The sequence below is a fragment of the Agrilus planipennis genome, unplaced genomic scaffold, assembly GCF_000699045.2.
Source record: "Agrilus planipennis isolate EAB-ADULT unplaced genomic scaffold, Apla_2.0 scaffold100, whole genome shotgun sequence".
In the NCBI taxonomy this organism is placed as follows: Eukaryota; Metazoa; Arthropoda; class Insecta; order Coleoptera; family Buprestidae; genus Agrilus; species Agrilus planipennis.
Window position 1 is genome coordinate 412,240 of NW_020442469.1, and position 20,202 is coordinate 432,441.

The following is a 20,202-nucleotide window of genomic DNA, read 5'->3' on the forward strand; positions in this document are numbered from 1 at the left end:
TCAATTCCTTACAATTAATGCATAACCCATGCTGGAAGCTGGCGGAAATTTTAAAATGGCGTGGATGCGCGGTAGTAAAAGTAGGCAGTTTTAGGTATAATAATTGCAGCCTTCTTTCTTCAATATTCCTGTCAGCGGCGTAGATTAAATATTTAAAATAAATATCTGAAAGCTTATTTGTGTATCGGTTCCGAGTGACTTACCCAAATAGGTCATAAATGGGCAAGTACCTGCGCGAGCGTTCGCCAGCTTCCTTCGTCCGACTTGTACATCCACAGATAATTTATTGAGAACTTTGCCAGTTTTGATCGTCCCGACTATAGCGACCTATAGAAGATAAAATCCGGAAAGGGATTTTGGAAGAATTCTGCCCTACGTTTCGCCAATCTTGGCACCTTCTCCTTTCGTTAAATTCATTTTATTAATATAAAAGCTTTTTATGTGTTTTATTTCAGTTGTAAACTAAAATGCTTTAATTAGACCGCTTGCTGGATCGTGTGCCGAATGATGTAGTTATAATCCACGTGGTAGATTAATTTAATTTAAAAATTGCGTAGGATTTGCACGTACGTATGTTGAACGTTCTTCCATATTCCACTTCTCCCAGAAAAAAAACGCGAGTAAATACGAAATATTAATGTCACACAACTTTGTAAACATACATTTTTTGGGTTGAAAAAAAGGTTCCCTATTCGCAAGGGATCAGGGCGGATGACGAAAACGAATAAAAACCCAAAAGGGAAAATAACTTAGCAATGAAAATCGACTGTCACATCGCGACAAGTCGAAATTCGAGAAAAAGAACTTTGAAATGTCGAAACTTCTTCAAGACAGCCCCTGTTTATGTTTTTCTACCGACTCGTGAAAGTATGAGAAATGACTTGTATGTAAATGTAAGCATCCCATAGGGAGAAGATGATATAAAATTCCCCAATTTAAAAAAAGAATGATAGTTTAAATGGTAGGTACCTACTTTATGGAATGTGTTTTATAAAGTATTTATGAACAAAAAATTTTTAAAGACGGGCTCGCGGCAATGGAAAGGCCTTGCTAACTTATAATCTGCTTCATCGGAAGATATAAACCCTGATAGCTTTTAGCATTTATTATTATAAGTGCTAGACATTAGGAGACAGCTAAGGGCGTATACCAACTGGGGCATATTATAAAATTAATGACTCGGAATCATGTCCAAATGCGGCAGCGGGGATATGCCAACTGCACTGATTTTACTCCCGTGTATACTTCATTTACTTTCTCTAGGGATATACCCCTTCCAATGTCTTCGATGCGCGCTGGAAAAATCTAGGTAGGGAGAAAAAAGCTCATTAAACTCTCGACTCTTGTTCATTAAACATACTTTTTCATACAGTACCTGCCAAAAGTTTTGTTCAATCATGAATAGTAGTGCGAGTCGAATACAAGCGTTAAAGCCTTTAATATGTCTTCAAATATAAATAAACATCTCGTTGATATTTTCAGTAGTAAATGGTACCAATAACAGCACATTTGAGCAATGGAATTTTAGTGGATAAAATGGTCAATTTTTCCGTGCAGTACTGTACGGATTATACGCTCCTCACCGGTTAAGAGTTTGGCCGAGAGTTGTCTCCTTTCTTTTCTGGCCTAGTGCTGTTCTTTTCTACTTTGCGCCGGTCAAACTGAAGGTCACATCGCTACAGAAACTAAACGAAATATACCTGCGTACAACGAACGGCATCTAAAAAGAACAAACGACGATCAGATTGACAGATCATAGGCGAAAATGTTTAGCACAACAATAAATGGAATCGAAGAAAACTGTAATCAAAATCTTCACATTCAACCTAACTTGGCGCGCTTTTTTCGTTCTTGGGTAGTGTGGCAGTTTCCATAAACCATAAACCCATGAATAGTCACCAACTATGACCCTCTGGAACTAATTTGGGTCGCCGGTGACAGAGTTAATGTGATGCTGTTTTTGGTCGAATTTCGCGGCGACCCGTCTCATGCCCAAATCATTGGTGAAAATCGAATGGCAGAAGCCAATCGATATGTTTAGATCCTCAGCAACTTCTTTAACGGTGATTCGACGATTGGCCAATACCATTTTTATCACTTCATCAATGTTTTCGTCTGTTGTTGACGTGCTCGAGCGTTCGGCATGCTCTTCATCCTTCACATATTCTCGGTCCTCTGCGAACATTTTGTACCACCGATAAACGTTGCTTCAGTCCATGGTAGCTTCACGATATGCCACAGTCAACATTCGGAATGCGTCCGCGCGCTTAATTTTGTTGAATTTGATACAGATTCTTTGATCCATTTTTTGGAATAGGCAAAAATCGTAGACGAGCCAAAACACGTGCAAGCAAAGCAGCTGTCAAAAATAAACTGATCATTCAACATGACCGAACTTGTCGTTATAAGTGAGAGACGGAGTACCTACATAACGCCACAAAGAAATCGAAAATCGAATATACGTAACCCGCTGAAATTCAAAACTCGCGATACTTTTTGAACAGATCTCGTATACCACTTCTCTCCATTAATTAATTTGCAAGTATTTGTAACAACGCTACTGACCCTAGTTCAGCAGTTATCATTCTGCCCACAGGCTGACTGTCTGCGCCCCTAAGATGTATGACTTTTTGTGCTCCTTTAACGCCGGCTAGTGCACTGAAGAATATATGTTCTTCTGTGTTCACTGATTTTTTATATAACATACATTGCACTGCATTTACATCAGTCGTTAGATTGCTGGGATTTAATGATCACCTAATTGACCTTCCACTTCGGGTTAATACAATTGCCGCAGTTGGTATTACCCCTTAGCAAGAAAATCGCCGCAGTTGGTAATGTTTTAAGAAGGATCGTCGCAGTTAGTATATTCCCATAGCTATTTCTAATTGCCTGTTATAAGAAAAAGTTCGTCACTACGTTTGCAGGTTTTATTTTTTATTCTTTTATTTAGGCAAATTCCGTCCAGTTTCGGAAATAGTAGTCGATACATTTTTTATACAAAGTACGACGAATGTTGGACATGATCAGTACACAAACCCGCCTTATTTATCATTGTTAGATAAAGTAAATAATGAATTTGTAATTATAAATTAAGTGCTGTACAAAATCATTAATGATTTAATTGATTAGGGCACCCCAATAGCAGCCCTTTGCTGTCTGCACAGATTTATACGTAATGAAAATCCTACATAGTACGTAGTTTCAAACTTTCTAGCCCTATGTTTTTAGAAAGTTAGTTTCCCCGAGAACAATGTAAATAAGCCTGGCATTCTGACGAACCTGTTATATGGAAACAGCAATTTCGGTTTCACAGACTACAAAACTAAAATCAACTTAACTTTGTTATGTGTACAAGTTTGAATGAATGGGTTTCTAGTAAGGGATGTCCGAGGAATTTTGATTGCATGCTATAATTAGCCCTGTCAAACGAACGTATATTTCTGTTAAATGTGGCGACTTTAAATTATGAACAATGATACTCTCAAAATAGAAGGATTGTAGGCACTGAAATTACTGGAACTGCGCCGAGTTTTTCTACAAATTGAAAGAATTGCTCATAACGAGGATACACTTGCTGAGAGCAATTATTTCTAATATACCAACTGTTTTTGTCAGGAAAATCCCTTATGGTTTTCCAATTAAAGCAAACAAATTTTTTTTTATATCACGAAAGAGGCTTCATAATTTTGCAACTCCACTGAGGAGGATCTACCAACTAGAAGCTCTCCAACTTGGAGACCCTTTGGAAGAGTCATCTTTATTCGGCAAAAAGGTGTTTTAACAGATTTTAAAATTGAGGGCTACTGAAATTCACACAGATTTAATGCTCAATTGATAAGTAATTTCAATTTCTTCTTCCTCAACGCCTACTTCTACTTCTTTTTATAAATATTCCACCAATCTTTAGATTGCTGTGATTTTATGCTCGCGAACGGTTAATTTAGAAATTCGAAAAAGGTTGTTAAAGGTGTATGTTTGGAGCACGGCGTTGTACGGGTGCGAAACATGGACAGTGGGCGCGGCGGAAAAGAAAAGGTTAGAAGCGTTCGAAATGTGGTGTTATAGGCGGATGATGAGGATATCGTGGGTAGAAAAGGTTAGCAATGAAGAGGTATTGGAAAGAATAGGAGAACAGAGGACTCTATGGAAGTCAATAAAAAATAGGCGAGGACACCTTCTCAGGCATGAAGGTCTAGTCAGAGACACATTAGAGGCAGAAACGGAAGTTAGGAGTGGTAGAGGTAGACCTAGATTAGATTACTGTTCGCAAATAGTTAAGGATGTGGGTTGTTCTAGATTTAGGGAAATGCGAAGATTAGCTCACGATAGGAAAGAGTGGAGGTGCGTGTCCAACTAGTCTTAAGACTGACGACCTTATGATGATGATGAAAGAGTATGAAATTCCTCGTAAGACTCTTATTAAAAAATATGAAGTAGTACAGTCAACAGTAACTATACTTCACTTACTTTCTGTGGCGATGTGTCTCTTCCAATGTCTTGGATGCGCGTTGGCAAAATCGTAGGTAGGGAGAAAAAAGCTCAATATACTCTCGACTCTTGTTCATTAAACATACTTTTTCATACAGTACCTGCCAAAAGTTTTGTTCAATCATGAATAGTAGTGCGAGTCGAATACAAGCGTTAAAGCCTTTAATATGTCTTCAAATATAAATAAACATCTCGTTGATATTTTCAGTAGTAAATGGTACCAATAACAGCACATTTGAGCAATGGAATTTTAGTGGATAAAATGGTCAATTTTTCCGTGCAGTACTGTACGGATTATACGCTCCTCACCGGTTAAGAGTTTGGCCGAGAGTTGTCTCCTTCCTTTTCTGGCCTAGTGCTGTTCTCTTCTACTTTGCGCCGGTCAAACTGAAGGTCACATCGCTACAGAAAGTAAACGAAGTATATCTGCACATTCTCTCACTTATACTTGACATTAAAGGCCTTGCTTGCATAGAGCAGCCAAACCAAAGTTTGAGCTATGTCATTAGCTGCCTTCGTAGAGTCCTTGTCAAAGCTATGATGTATTGCACTTACTAGATATTAAAGATTCAATGATCACCTTTTGCTTTAGCGTCAAAGTCATTAATCACCTACAACAATTGCAGTAATTTGAGGCATACCTGTAAAACGATTAGTTACCGGCTATTCATTCAAAAGAAAGCGACAGGCATCATTCAATTATTGTGAGTACCTACTACCCTCTGGTATTGCGGCTCACCTTTGTTGTCGTTTCATGCTAACATGTCTCACGATGTCATTGCCGGCCGTTTCCGATTCATTGCTACTTTTTGCATCATAAAATAATTTTTATGGAACTTGTGGGGTTTTAAAGGTATAATCGTTTCTTCAACGATGGCTTGGCAAAAGGGTAATTAGCCCTCTGGCAAGCAGATAATTACCCGGCAGACTTGCGCAATTTCGGGCCGGATAGTATCTGCTAAGGTATTTAATTAGACGTTGATATTAATTAACGCAGAAATCTCCTAACGCAAATGTTTTTAATCAGAATCATTTTCTGCCCGGCCTTTAAAGCCTACGGTAGTTTTTAATTATGGAATGCAGTTAAAGTTAAATTAAACTGAAAATGCGGTTAACATCAGCAATTATATCTTAAGTAGGTACATGATATGAAATAATTTTTAAACGAAATTAACCAGCGGAAGTTTCAGAGGGAAAAGATTTTTAATTTAATGCACTAATTGTGATAATATTGACGTGAATATACATATAATATACAGTGTTATGAATTTTTTAGTATCAATTTATATTTATTGAAATGGATCTCTTTATATTGTAATGTAAGTAATTCATTTAACANTTTAGCGTCAAAGTCATTAATCACCTACAACAATTGCAGTAATTTGAGGCATACCTGTAAAACGATTAGTTACCGGCTATTCATTCAAAAGAAAGCGACAGGCATCATTCAATTATTGTGAGTACCTACTACCCTCTGGTATTGCGGCTCACCTTTGTTGTCGTTTCATGCTAACAACATGTCTCACGATGTCATTGCCGGCCGTTTCCGATTCATTGCTACTTTTTGCATCATAAAATAATTTTTATGGAACTTGTGGGGTTTTAAAGGTATAATCGTTTCTTCAACGATGGCTTGGCAAAAGGGTAATTAGCCCTCTGGCAAGCAGATAATTACCCGGCAGACTTGCGCAATTTCGGGCCGGATAGTATCTGCTAAGGTATTTAATTAGACGTTGATATTAATTAACGCAGAAATCTCCTAACGCAAATGTTTTTAATCAGAATCATTTTCTGCCCGGCCTTTAAAGCCTACGGTAGTTTTTAATTATGGAATGCAGTTAAAGTTAAATTAAACTGAAAATGCGGTTAACATCAGCAATTATATCTTAAGTAGGTACATGATATGAAATAATTTTTAAACGAAATTAACCAGCGGAAGTTTCAGAGGGAAAAGATTTTTAATTTAATGCACTAATTGTGATAATATTGACGTGAATATACATATAAAATACAGTGTTATGAATTTTTTAGTATCAATTTATATTTATTGAAATGGATCTCTTTATATTGTAATGTATGTAATTCATTTAACATCAAATCACACAATCTGCAGTTATTTATTTATAAAATTGTTATTAATACCACTTGTTAAATATCACAGCTTACTCATATAAACTCATTTATGGAATACCGCGAGTATTTTTCCATTTCCTATTAAGGGTCAACAACTTAATCATTCTTGTTTATCGCAACTCATTCGTTTTCGTTCGCACACTAGTTACATCAGTTGTTTTGGATATTTTCGGAAACTTCCCGTAAGTTCCTTCTGTAATGCATCTGTGTGTGTCGTGTCTGCGTTTGGCTTTCGGCAGCATTTTCCAGTGGTGCCGCCATGTCGATAGTCAGGTGGACATTGGTTATTTCCCGCTAATTGTGCTCGTGAAGTTCATACAGATTCCATTTTTTCCCTTATTACAATAAGTACAGATCTGAGCCACATTACGATTGTAAATTATTAATTGTTGGGTAACTAACACCAACGTTTCGCCTCCAGTAAAGAAATCTTTTTCAGGATTGGCTTTTAAAATATAAAGTTTGAATTATAAACTTTTGCGGTATATTATTTTGTTTAACTAATAATTTTTTTACTATTTGATTTTTACTCGTAAGTCAATGTTTTAATTTTGTAATGAACATTTTAGGACTACCCTTCTAATAACTAGATACGATGTAACAGTAAATTATTTAGAACCCTAGTCTGGATCAGATTTAAACTCATTATTATAATGTTGTAGTGTGTCTAAAATTTAGGGTAAACCTTTTAGAAATGTCAGCATAGCCTGGAGATAAGGAGCAACGTTAATAAATAAACGAAAATGTGAAGCAAAAAAAAACATTAAGGAAAAAGAGAAATTAGAGCAGGTGTGATTCCAATTAAGATATGAAAATGAAATTTCCTTAGAATATCGATAAATTATGCCGTAGGCACATAAAAAAGGAATGATAGAAAATTTAAATGGTATAGATAAAAATCAAAACATAGATCTAAAGCAAGTATTACAAAGAAACTGTAAAAAACAAGTTATAATTTTTTAGGTCATATTTTATCAATTTTTGAATTAGCTTTATACGTCATTGTTTCCATTTTTATAGGCCTATTTAAATTCTACAACTTTTCTATGCAAATCATCTCTATATCTGTTCGTAAGAAATGCATTCGCATTTTAGTGCTTATGTTTCAAAATTGTTCTTCACGAAAAGCCCTCTTATTTTGACGTAATGATACACAGCCTATGTTCATTGCGAAGGTCCGTTGTAGACATTGGTGACAAAGTATATATTCATGAATAAATAAATAATTGTTTTAAAAACATAAAATTCGCTATACATTTTGAACAGATCTCGTGTATATTATTTAGTAGACTTCTTCATTTCTTCTTCTCTATCCTGCGCCAGCCCCTTCTTCCAGTGTTCCTTGGTCTACCTCTTTTTTTCCTCTTTTTTACCCCAGTTCCCTACAGTATGTCCGAACCACTTCAGCTGATTTTTCTGAGTAATGTTTTGTATCAGACATTCCCAGTTCTTGCCGGATATCCACGTTTCTTATTCTGTCTAGTCTTGTTGTTGTTCATTTCCACTTTACACGTATGAGTTCAAATTTATATCCAAAATGGCCCCCAAGATCATTTGGGTTGACCACCCGTGGTATAAACTACAGACAACATCGATGTGTCCCTATTTTTGATATTTTCAAAATAAGGAAAGTCTGCCAGGCGTATGGATTAAGCTTTTCTTTAAAATTTAATACTTGGGAGAGCATTAAATGATTTTCAAATTTTTAAAACAATACCAAACTCCGTATGAGACAAATGAGATATTTAATAATCAATTGCCATACAAAAAATATATAGTGGTGGTTTCAAGAAGTTAGAAATATGCCCCTTCCCTTTATTAGGATGCGTCGTAGCATAATTCCAAATTTATCTGCGGAGCTCATTTCTCCACCGATTATACAGTACAGTACCATTTGCAAAATTATTTAAACTGCCTCGTTAAGAATATACTTTATTTAAAAGCGTATTTAGTTAAAAATAATAACAAGTCAATTAACTTAACGCTCTACACACCTATAAAACTTTTGCTTTGTTTGCTGTTGTTAATTTATATACATTTTTGTTTTAAGAAATTGCTAAACATTTTCGTCTAGTACTGTACACTTCTAGCCGATCTCCTAAGACCGCCCATCGCAAGCTCTGCTCGTTCAAGCTTGTTCCAACTATATCTGTCTTGCTCACGCCTAGTGTGTATTCTTTCTATCTTCGCGCAGATTTCTTCAAGGTCACAATTCTAACAAATTGAAATGGGCTGTACCTAGTTTAACCAATTTTAATAATAATAATTAAAGGAATAAAGACAAAGTAAATGAATTTCATCAACATTTGTAAGTATACAATCAACCAGTGACGTAAATATATTTTTGTACATTCCATTTATTAAATTAATTGAAATTAGGGAATGGGCACGTTAAATTCTGCACTCTCTCTTTCTATGTTAGTCGGACTTCTTCTATAGTGACGAATGAAACACATAAATACTCCTATATATTTATATTATGTGCTCATCTTTTATTAAATTCCGTGTAGCACAAAATATTTTATCTACGTAGCTTTCTGCAAAATCCATTTTAGTCTGTATAAAAGAAATTCCATCTTTCAACATTACGTTTTAATTTAATTTTCTTCCGAGCAGTTTTTTATCAGCCTAAATATTTAATTGCAAAATATCTTGCGAATAGCGAAGGTTTGCGAACAAACAAAATAAGGTTTTTTGCAACATCTATAATTCAACAAAATCCATTTTTTTTTAAGAAATTTTACCGAAAATTTAGCGTGCTGCTTTGATTGGAAAACACATAACAGGATTTTGATCGATTTTTTCATTACGAAAATAGAAAGTGTACACGTTAAAGAATTCATCTGTGAAGTTATTAAGTATTTTTAGATTGATCGATTATTACTATGAATTTAAGCTTTCGATTGTAAAGAGTTGTTAAAGAACGTTTTAATAAACAAAAGAACGGAAACAAAAAAATACATTAAAACCAGGTACCTACCCACTTAAAAAGGAACTTGGTACAACATGCTATTAATTATTTAAATGCATAAACTTTAGCATTTCCTTAAAGGTTACAAATCCAAAATGAATTAATAAATAGTAAGATTAGATATGTACTGGTCAACGTTGGCGGAGCTAAGGAAATTACCCTAGACCTAGGGAATATAGAAAGAAAATAAGATATAGATAGATTTAATTAACTTCACGAAAAATTACAGTAACTTTTGCTATACCTAATTACTTTTTCGTTTAGAAATGTATATTCTCATACGTATAAAAAGTATTCTGTCAGTGTTGAGTAGAGAAATCAGGTGAAATTTCTACAAAAGAATTTAGGGAATAAAAAAATTTTATCGCAATGCCGTTACTGGGTATGTGATTAATTTTTGTCCTTTCATAATCATAAGGTTGTCAGTCCTAAGACTGGCTGGACACGCACCTCCACTCTTTCCTATCCTGAGCTATCTTCGCATTTCCTTAAAACTAGTACATCCCACATCCTTAACTATTTGCGAACAGTAATCTAGTCTAAGTCTACCCTCCTAACTCTTGTTTCTGCCTCTAATATGTCTCTGACTAGACCTTCATGCCTGAGGTAGTGTTCTATCAACCTATCGCCTATTTTTTATTGACTTCCATAAAGTCCTCTGTTCTCCTATTCTTTCTAACAGCTCTTCATTTCTAACCTTCTCTATCCACGGTATCCTCATCATTCTCCGGTAACACTACATTTTGAATGCATCTAACCTTTTCTTTTCCGCCGCGCCCACCGTCCATGTTTCGCACCGGTACAGCGCCGCGCTCCAAAACATACACCTTTAACAATGTTTTTCGGATTTCTAAATTAACCGTTCGCGAACATAGAAGTGACTTCTTTTTATTGAAGGCAACTTGACCCTGTACTATCCTCTGCTTTATATCCCTACTACTCCTTCCGCCCTGACTTATCTGACTTCATAGATACTTAAAATCAGTCACTTCTTCTAATATCTCGTCCCTTATCTTTATATTCGCTCTTTCCCTACTTTTTCTTCCCTTGCGTACCAGTATTTTGTCCTAATTAAGGAATATTAGGCATTATTCTCGTTCATCTCTATCCTATCGTTAATTTTTCCTACAAGAAGTATTTTCTGTCTAATTGATAAGTACTACGTATTAAACAAACGCTTTCCACATTGTATAAATACATTAGTAATTAAACGACTATGCAGTCGTAGATTATAAATAAATTGTAAGTATGCGAGCAGTAATATAATGAGGAAAAATTGAAAAAGTTCAACTTTCCGCTAACAAGGTTTAAAGTTACGATATTTCAATTGAACGCTAGCCTCTGAAGGGAATGAAGAAGTTTCAAATTTTTCCATCAATTAAGTAGGATTGAAGGTGCTTTTTACCTATGTACATGTACAGCACACTTTAAAACAACAAAATTAAGTAAATGCTTTTATGTCCGAAAGTACATCATTTTAGAGAAAAGTGTAGTTGAAAGTACAGGTAAATTCTATTCCGGTCCTGGTGGAGAAATACAACCTGCAACACTGCACCCAATCAGATGGTGATTACCATAAACTTTTTGCTCATGTTTGTTTATTTGTTAGATTAGACTTAGGGTGTTTATGTTAACAGCAAACTCTAGTAGTCCATTTTTCTTTTAACGTTTAAAGAATGAAGCAATCGATGTGCGCTTCGATAAACTAATTCACCAATAAAAAATTAATGATTAGTACAAGTTTGAACCATATCGCCGCTGTGGGGACGAAATCCTCGATTTCAAAGAAGACAATCTCCAAAATAGCAAAGAACTTTGACTGCTCTCATGTAACAGTCTGGCAAATTTGAAAGAAGCAATTGCTGCATCCTTATTATTTGCAGCGAGTGCAAGGCTTGCTTGAAACTGATTTGTATCGGTAGTTTCCCTATTAGGGTGTTATTTACATACAAATTTGTTTTACGCGGGACGGAATTTTCAATTTTCATAATGATCACTATTGGTGCGGCGCAAATTCGCATGCCATACATCCTAGGCGATTTCGAGACCTTAAATGAGTGGTATGGAATGTTTTGACTTTTTTGGTAAGTTTACTTACAATCACTCACAGAAAAGGTAGCACGTCTTGTTAATAACTTAATGGTGGTGTGAAAATTTGTCTTCATAAAATTACAATTATCCAGATAATGTTTACGTAGTTTTTCTTTCATTAGTACTGCATATAATGTACTTATTTAATATATTTAGCATAAACATTACAGTACAGTTCAGTAGAGAGTCTTTATCGCACTACGCTATTCAGTAGACCTATGTTACCAATTCACGCACAGGACCGTCTTCGGATTGTAAATTATTATGATTTTCCTGAAAATTTCTTTTGCCCTTGTTTACACCTTCCAAAGCTCGGCATTTATTTTTGTTGCACTCTGTATTCTACAATAACAATGTCTATAAATTCGTAAGTAAGTTTATACTGCAATTCCGTCGAGTTATCTCCTCTTATGATACGAAATAAGGGACTTATCTGTTTTTATTAAAACGACTTATTTAAGGACAGAACTATTTTAGATATCTGGGATGCTGTCGTTTATTCGGAATTTTTAATTAAAGTTCACCAATGTTTTGACGTGTGACGTGTCAATATTCGGTTCCGATACGAAGCAATTTGTCTAAAATTTAGTTTATAGGAGAAATTTCAACTAGGTGTATATCACATTCCGTGAAAAACTGACCCTATTACTGTTTCGAAATGTCACGAAACTTGCTCATGAAGTTCACTGTACATACAATCGACTAGTTTACACACCAAAGAATCGTGTATTAGAAGTTTAGCAACAAATTAGTGGTTCCTAATTGGCATGTGGAATACCTTACCCGTAAGATCATGCAGATATGTATATATTTCTATGTGTATCTTCGAGATTGTCAGGACTTCTGTTAGCTATTCTAATTAACGAAGTAATTGTGTAGTTGTTACTGAACCGTGTCGTAACTCTGAAGATTATATTGAATTACATCGTGGAATTGAAACAGTTGAAATCGTCATTTTTTTTCCAATATCTCAGAAACTACTAGAGATAGGTACAAGGAGCTGCTAACAAAACTAAAAAAAGAAATCAAAAACGTAAAAGTATAGTAGATGTTCCATTTAAAATAATTCAGTTAGGTAGGTAACCTTACCTAAAAAGAGAGGCGCGGATAGGTGCGAGACATTTAAAACAATTAGCTTAACTTCCCATGCGTCAAAAACCTTAACTAGAATTGTACAGAGCAAGATACAAAAAAGGGCGAAAGAACTATTAGGGGAAGATCAATTTGGGCTTAGAAGAAATAAAGGAACGCGGGAGGTCATCCTAGCTTTACGGGTAACAATAGAGAGAACGATAGAAAAAGGAAAGAGTCCGTACATAAGATTCGTAGATTTAAAAAAGCTTTTGGAAATGTTAAATGGGACAAGATGTTAATATATACATAAAAATGTAGGGATGAGTTACAGAGATAGGAGAGTGATACTTGGTTTGTATAAAGAGCAAGAGGCAGTTATAGAGATTGGGCTGCAACGTAGAGAAGTAAATATTAGGAAGGGAGTTAAACAAGGATACACACTGTCACCGCTACTATTCAATCTATACATCGAAGACGCGATCAACATCATTACAGACAGTACAACTGTAGGGATAGATATACTGGGGAAAAAGATTAGTATGCTTAGATTTGCAGATGATAAGGCAATAACATATTAGCGTCTAACAAGAAGGAGTTAAAGATACCTTTAAATAAAATGGAAGCGATATTGACAAAACAGTATTGTATGAAAATAAATAAAGTAAAACAAATGCAAGAGAAGAAAAAGTAACTATAGTGCCAATATAAAGATAGGAGACGAAAAATTAGAAGAATTGACTGATTCTAGATATCTAGGAAGTCAGATAAGTCAAGACGGAAGGAGTAGTAGGGATATAAAGCAGAGGATAGCGCACGGTCGAGTCGCCTTCAATAATAAGAAGTCACTTTTGTGCTCGCGAACGATCAATTTAGAAATTCGAAAAAGATTGTTAAAGGTGCATATCTGGAGCACGGCGCTTTACGGGTGCTAAACATGGACGGTGGGCGCGGCGGAAAAGAAAAGGTTAGAAGCGTTCGAAATGTGGTGTTACAGGCGAATGAAGAATGGGTGAACAGAGGACTATATGGAAGTCAATAGAAAATAGGCATGATAGGTTGATAGGACACCTTCGCAGGCGTGAAGGTCTAGTCAGAAACAGGAGTTAAGAGGAGTAGAGGTAGATCTAAATTTGATTGTCCGCAAATATTGGGTATCGGATGTTCTAGTTTTAGGGAGATGCAAAGATTAGCTCAGGATAGAAAGGAGTGGAGGTGTCTGTCTAACCTGTCTAAGAACTGACGACTTTATGATGATGTTGATGAGGTAGCGTCCAGAAGAAATGGAGCACCTTGTATTATTAAAAAAATCTGTATATACACCATATGATTTTATACAACTTTTAGAAAAACATTTTGTTATTATATATCATAAAAACAAAGTTGTGGACGAAATCGCCAAAATGGAATACCCTGTATATGATTAAAATTAATAGATATATTAAAGTATCTGCTTGCTCTGCTTTACGATAATTTGCATCTACAGTGTGCAATATAAAATTCTGTTCAGTGCACTGGCTGCAACACACATAGACTTTGTTTGATGTCTGCTCTTCAAAAGGTCTGTGGAGGTAGTTTAGAATTGTAAGAACCTTGACATGAAAAACAGTTTGCATTATCAAGCACAAAAATACTTAATGGCATAAAAATATTTTATTCAAAACAAGCGCAATGTCCGTGTATTATCGTACCTTTATGCACAGTAAAGCATGAACGACGGCTTATGTGCCATGCACTAAAATCGAATGTTTCCGCTATGATGCGTTGTACATATGCAGTGGCCTGTTTTTGAGATACAATAACTTTTTATGCTGGTCGAAAATGATCCGCTATTTTTGTGGTTATTATCATCCAAGCAGGCGTGCTTTTCTGCTTTTTACGAGTGGTGATCCTGCCGTTATTCGAGATCAACGTTTTTAGGATTATGTACCTACAGGTATTATCAAAGATAATTTGTAAAATTCGGCATAATTGATAAGAGTTGTCGACCTACAATTTTTAAATAAAGCTTTTTTGTTGGTCAACATTTTTCCCTTTCAAATGAGTACACTTTAGACAGCGGTCCTGTAATGCCTCTAAATACTTGAAAATGTTCTCCTTCCTGGTCTATAATCCAGATTTCTGCAGCTTGTGTTACTTTCTTGCTGGGACTTTCAACTCTTTTTATGTGTGGAAAATAGGCAGTATTCAGATGGAGTCAAATCTAGTTAATATGGAGGATGATCTATCAGGTGGAATCCTAAATCGCAAATTTCATTCAGTGTACTCGACGACTTATGTGGAGGTGCATTGTCCTGCAAGAACAAGACGCTTGAGATGATTCAAGACTATCTCAAAAAAACAGAAACAGGAACTTTTCCAGCCGATTTTTGAACTCAAAATGTTTTGGTTCTTAGAGAGCTCGAATGTTTCCATTTTATTGATTGTTGTTTTATCTCAAGTTGTTAAAGATGTGGCCAAAATTAATTTGTGGTGACAACTCTGTTCAAAAACTTCTTCAAATCAGTCACATACTGAATGCGATATTTCAACTCGTTCTCACCTCTAATCCCGTTCAAGCATTTTGGAATCCATTTCGTAGAAATCTTTTTCATACCCAAATCGACATGAAGAATGTGATGAACTCTTCCATATGAAATTCCCAATGTTTAAGCTATTTATCTTACTATATTAGTCCAATTCGTCGGTCTGCTATTATGTCTCGAACAATACCGGTGTTTTTAGGGATTGAGAGACAGGCTACTGGTCGTCTAGAATTCCAAATTTTTCTCATTCAAAGGAAGCAATTCAATTCTTAATGGTCATAAGAAGAGCAGGTATCAGAGAGCGTATTGACCATATCGTCTTAATTCTCCTTTTCCCATAATCCATTTGGGTACAGATATGCTCCAAACAGTCAAGGCCAACTGTTTATCAACGCCCCCCTCCCGTAATGTTAATATCTTTCAGAAAAGTGATATAATTCATCTTATTTTTGAAGATTTTATTCTGCTACATGAAGGATCTTCGTTGGAAGGATTTCTGAAGATGAAGAATAGCGCAAATCACTGAAGCGTCACGTGATAATATAATTCAAAAAGTTCTTGGCGATCAGTATTCTGTCGAAATTGTGTCACAAGAATTACGATTTCGATGTCAATAAAGTTTCGGACCGTCTCCTTTTCTAGTAAGGATCGCGGAAAACAAAAAGCTCTTGAGGACCAGTGTTCTATCGAAACTTTCACACTTGGATCGCCATTTCGATGTCACTGGATCTCATCAGCACGAGTACCAAGAACTTGTGTTTTGATTAGCTACGTTATACCTATCACGTAGTTCCTACGCCGTGAATTCAGTTCAACAAGTCGATATCTTTACTGGAAAAGTACCTTATCGGACATTATTAAATCCGCAATAAGCTTATTTCAAACAGAAACTGTCAAACAACGGCCTTATTATTTTTCCGTATGCCTATTTATAAATTTTTATTCAATTAAAGATAAATCTCATCTCATTTCGGAATTTTTACATTATTAATTACCTGTTCTATAAAAAAAACTGACTGTCGATAAACAAATGATGTTCTGTTATATTATATATTTTCTGTGTTCTTGTCCTTCCAATTCAATTGTTTCACCACAATTTTTATTCTGTGATAAAAATCTCGAATATTAAGGCTACACAAGAGGCAGAAATTTAAGAAGGAATTTTGTGTACAATCTACAGCACAAAGGAAAGAAGTTAAATCAGAGACGTTGTTACCTAAACAAAAAGAAATATATTCTCTTCCATTATCCTTCACTCACATAAATGACTAAAAAAATTGGAAGGTAGCAACTACACATAAAATAAATGGAAATCCTCAATTGATTTTCATGCTTTATTGTACGATAGGAATCAATAGGTGATGTTAAAAAGAATTTTTTATAGACCTACAATCAATATGTTGATTTCATTAAAGATATGCATTTATTCCGTATAAGTAAATAGGAAATGGTTTCAGAGTTAATCCCAATTTAATTTACACCTCAAGTGTTCAAGAAATCCAATCCGTTTGCTTTTTCATTATCCACTTTTGTACGACTAATTTCCCCACTCATTAATGAAGTTAAACATTAAACGGCGCATTTCGAAAAGTAACTGCAGAGTAAATTTCTTAAATATCGCTGGTAAAACATCGGTATAAAACGATAACAACAGTTAGATGAAACAGTTTTTCCTTTGTATCTTTTAATCTTCCAGGTAATGAATTCTTCTAAGGATGTTTCGCTTTTGTATTCTGAGATTTCTTTAAAATGTAACGTAATGTATTATGGCTTTAATATACTGTCATGCACTATTTGTGCTTTATTTTATGTCGTAATATGTACTAATATGTCAGAGTGAATGCTCCAGATAGTGTAAGCATGTCTGCAACGGAAATTGGTGTAACTATCTGTTCTGATGGTACAATATTTTGAATGGAATTAAGTGACTATTATAACGTCTCACTAAAAGACAGCTCTGCGTTTTAAGCCTACTTTAGATGTCCAGAATGTTGGTGGTTAATAGGTACTTTTTAATTAAAAGTCATGAATTTTAATGGGATTGGTGTACTTAAGTACTGACTATCAGGGTTGCCGGGTCTGCTCGTTTCTCCACTATAACCTACCTACTGTCGTGGATATTCTTGTTATAATTCAGTGAACAACAATAACAGTATTGAACAATTGTACCTCCGAATTCTTTCGGACACCAGCGATTTTAATGAAAATACTTTGGCCGATCGATCGCTGTAGTTTTTGAGTCCTTATTTCACCTCTACGCATAGGTACTGATCTACGTTGTCAATTCACGCTCAGGACCGGCTTCGGATGTTTACTTGTTTGTTAATAATGCTGCTGTACTCTTCATGCGATTCCCTATTGCACCTAGTTGACACTCTCCAAGCTTGCTACTTATTTCAGAAACACCTGTGTGAACATTTATCGAAAACCGTATTGTTGTTATTATATTATAAATAAAATCAGATCGATTATCTATTAATAACCGTTTACCATCAGCGACTTACTCGAACATTTAAATTTCTAAAGTTATTTATTATGGTTGTCAATATTTATTTAATTCACCCTGTACCAATATCATTTGTCAAATTTATTTTTATCACGTAGGTCATGTAATGCGTGGGTTGGGAAAACGAAACTGTGCCTGTCGGGACGTATCAAGTAAATTACACGTGTAAAAAAATGTGATGTCAGGGCTGGAGACTTTTTTCTTATAAATTTGGACTTCCTTGTAAGTAATGTATTGAAGAATACAAAAATTTATTCTTATAGCTAACTACAAGTACGATACATTAATTATTATTATTCGTTAATACTTTTGATTGATTAACTTCAAAAATCAAAAATGTTGGGCATTTTAAAGAAGACCTATTATTTATGCCATGTTTAAATTCCATGGTGACTAACCATGTGCTTTATAAAAATTTAAAATCCATCAAGTTTCCATTCTGCAGTTCCAGAATGAAAGCTTTGAAGCAATCGAAATCGTCAAGCGACATCACCAACCCCACGGTCCCGGGCAGCAAAGGCCAAAAGCCACGCTGAGCGATGCAAAGGCTTCGCACGACGTTTCAGCGATCGCGCACCCCTACCGGCAATGAAATGAAGACACAAAGCAGCCTCGAAGTACCCAAACAGATCCGATCTGCTTCATTCGATGAGATCCAAGCTAAACGTCTGCAAACCAACCCGCAATCCTCGGACCCAAATTCATTTCTTCGGGTGCCTCAGTTTCAGAATACGCGTTCCAAAAGCGTCGATTCGAACGCGAGCGATGAATCGGGCAATTTCCTGGAAGTTCCGTCGAAAAAGTTTCCACGACGAAAGTCATCCGGTGCGCGACCGTTCGTATGCGTTCACTGTATGTACCTGGAGGAATCGAAACAACACGCGGCAGAAAAACCACCCCCTAAACCTCCAGATTTCCGATCGAGTCTCAGTATCAGCGAATTCTCCTCATCATCTTCCGAAGAAGACATGGCTCCAATTCCTCATTGTTCTATAACGGTCACCGTATCGCCAACGCCTAACTCGCCTCCACCAAGACCTCCTCCGCCTATTCTAACCTCTCCTGTCATTGAATATTATTCGCCCGAAAGCGAGCCAATTCCTCCAGCAACAGCTGTCAGGAGACGATCAATACAAAGGCAAGAGGCATTTTTGGGAGAATCGACTGGTAATTCACTGGAGGATATGAAAGATGTTGCATCTGAAATGACGTCTGACGGAACATCGGAGGGAGCATTGTCGGAAGGTGATTGCATAGCGATTCCGGACGTGGTGGTTAGAGATATTTACCTCCAGGTACCGGACTTAAAAAGAGACCGAGCAGCATCGGTGGACTCGTGCTTTTCTAAGGTGTCTCAGGGTAAGACGGAGGAATTGCAACATTCTGGTGTTAGCTTGGAGGTTCCAGTGGGGCCGAATGTCGCGTTACGGTCCAGATCCGTTGATATCGTTCTACCCACGGACGAACAGGCGAGGTATAAAGCCCTTGCAATGGCTGCCCCTCCAGACGAAACCAGTTCGGATAGAAGAGGGTACGTTTAATGTTGCATGATCAGTGTTTCTATGTTTTCTAACACCGTTATGCCAATCACTTGATTTGATACATTAAACAACAACGTAAACAATAAGATAAAAATTCAAACACTTTGATTTTCTTCTTAGAAATGATTTAAGAATACGACCCAAAACCTTTCATTGCGTTTTATATCACCTAGTAAGCAAAAAGAAATATGTGACCTCGATTCACTTCATTAGTGTTGTCTTTTCGATTATCAGTCAATATATCCTTTACTTATTGAGAAATCTTTTGCAAGCAAAAATATAATTTTTTATTCTGTTTGAGCCCTTTGGTGTAGACACAAATCATCAAACCCCTTTAGAAATGGTTCAGCCTTTGAATCAATGCGTTCTTGATTTTGTATTGTACGTATAACTTGAAAAGAGAATTTTCCAAAGCGACGACGCAATTGAGCTCAACTCCAATTTCTAAATGCACTCCAATCTAACTAATTAAATATCGATTAGTGTCACAAAATGTAACTCTGCAAACGTATGTCAGCACATATGTACTACGTTCGTCGTTCAATGTCGGAGTAATTTGTCAATGATGTGGGTAATTTAATTATTAAATTAGCTGAGAATATCTACTCTTTGAAAGTATATATATAGAAAAATTCATGCAGGTGAGTAAATATGTTCTAATAATAGTGACAAAGGACCAAAATGGCTAACGCGATAATGTTAGGGAAAATAAAGCAAGCTAATGTGATGAGGAACATCAGAAAATTATTTAGCAGGTGACCGTGGCCTTCATAAAATAGAAATGGTTGAGTGAATTTAAAAGGACAGTAAAGACACAGAAGAATACTTTGCAAACTCATCATCATAAGCTCGTCAATCTTAAGACTGGCTGGA

At 35.8% G+C, this 20,202-nt stretch overlaps 1 protein-coding gene across 1 annotated transcript in view; it reads left to right on the top strand.

Annotated features, from left to right (window-relative positions):
- The window catches only part of LOC108736187 (eye-specific diacylglycerol kinase), a 275,242-nt gene that overhangs the window by 120,161 nt on the left and 134,879 nt on the right, over positions 1-20,202 (top strand). Inside the window, exon 2 of the mRNA XM_025981393.1 lies at positions 18,234-19,319. Coding sequence (XP_025837178.1) covers positions 18,328-19,319 — 992 coding nt within the window. The 5' untranslated portion in view covers positions 18,234-18,327. The remainder of the gene's footprint in view (positions 1-18,233; positions 19,320-20,202) is intronic.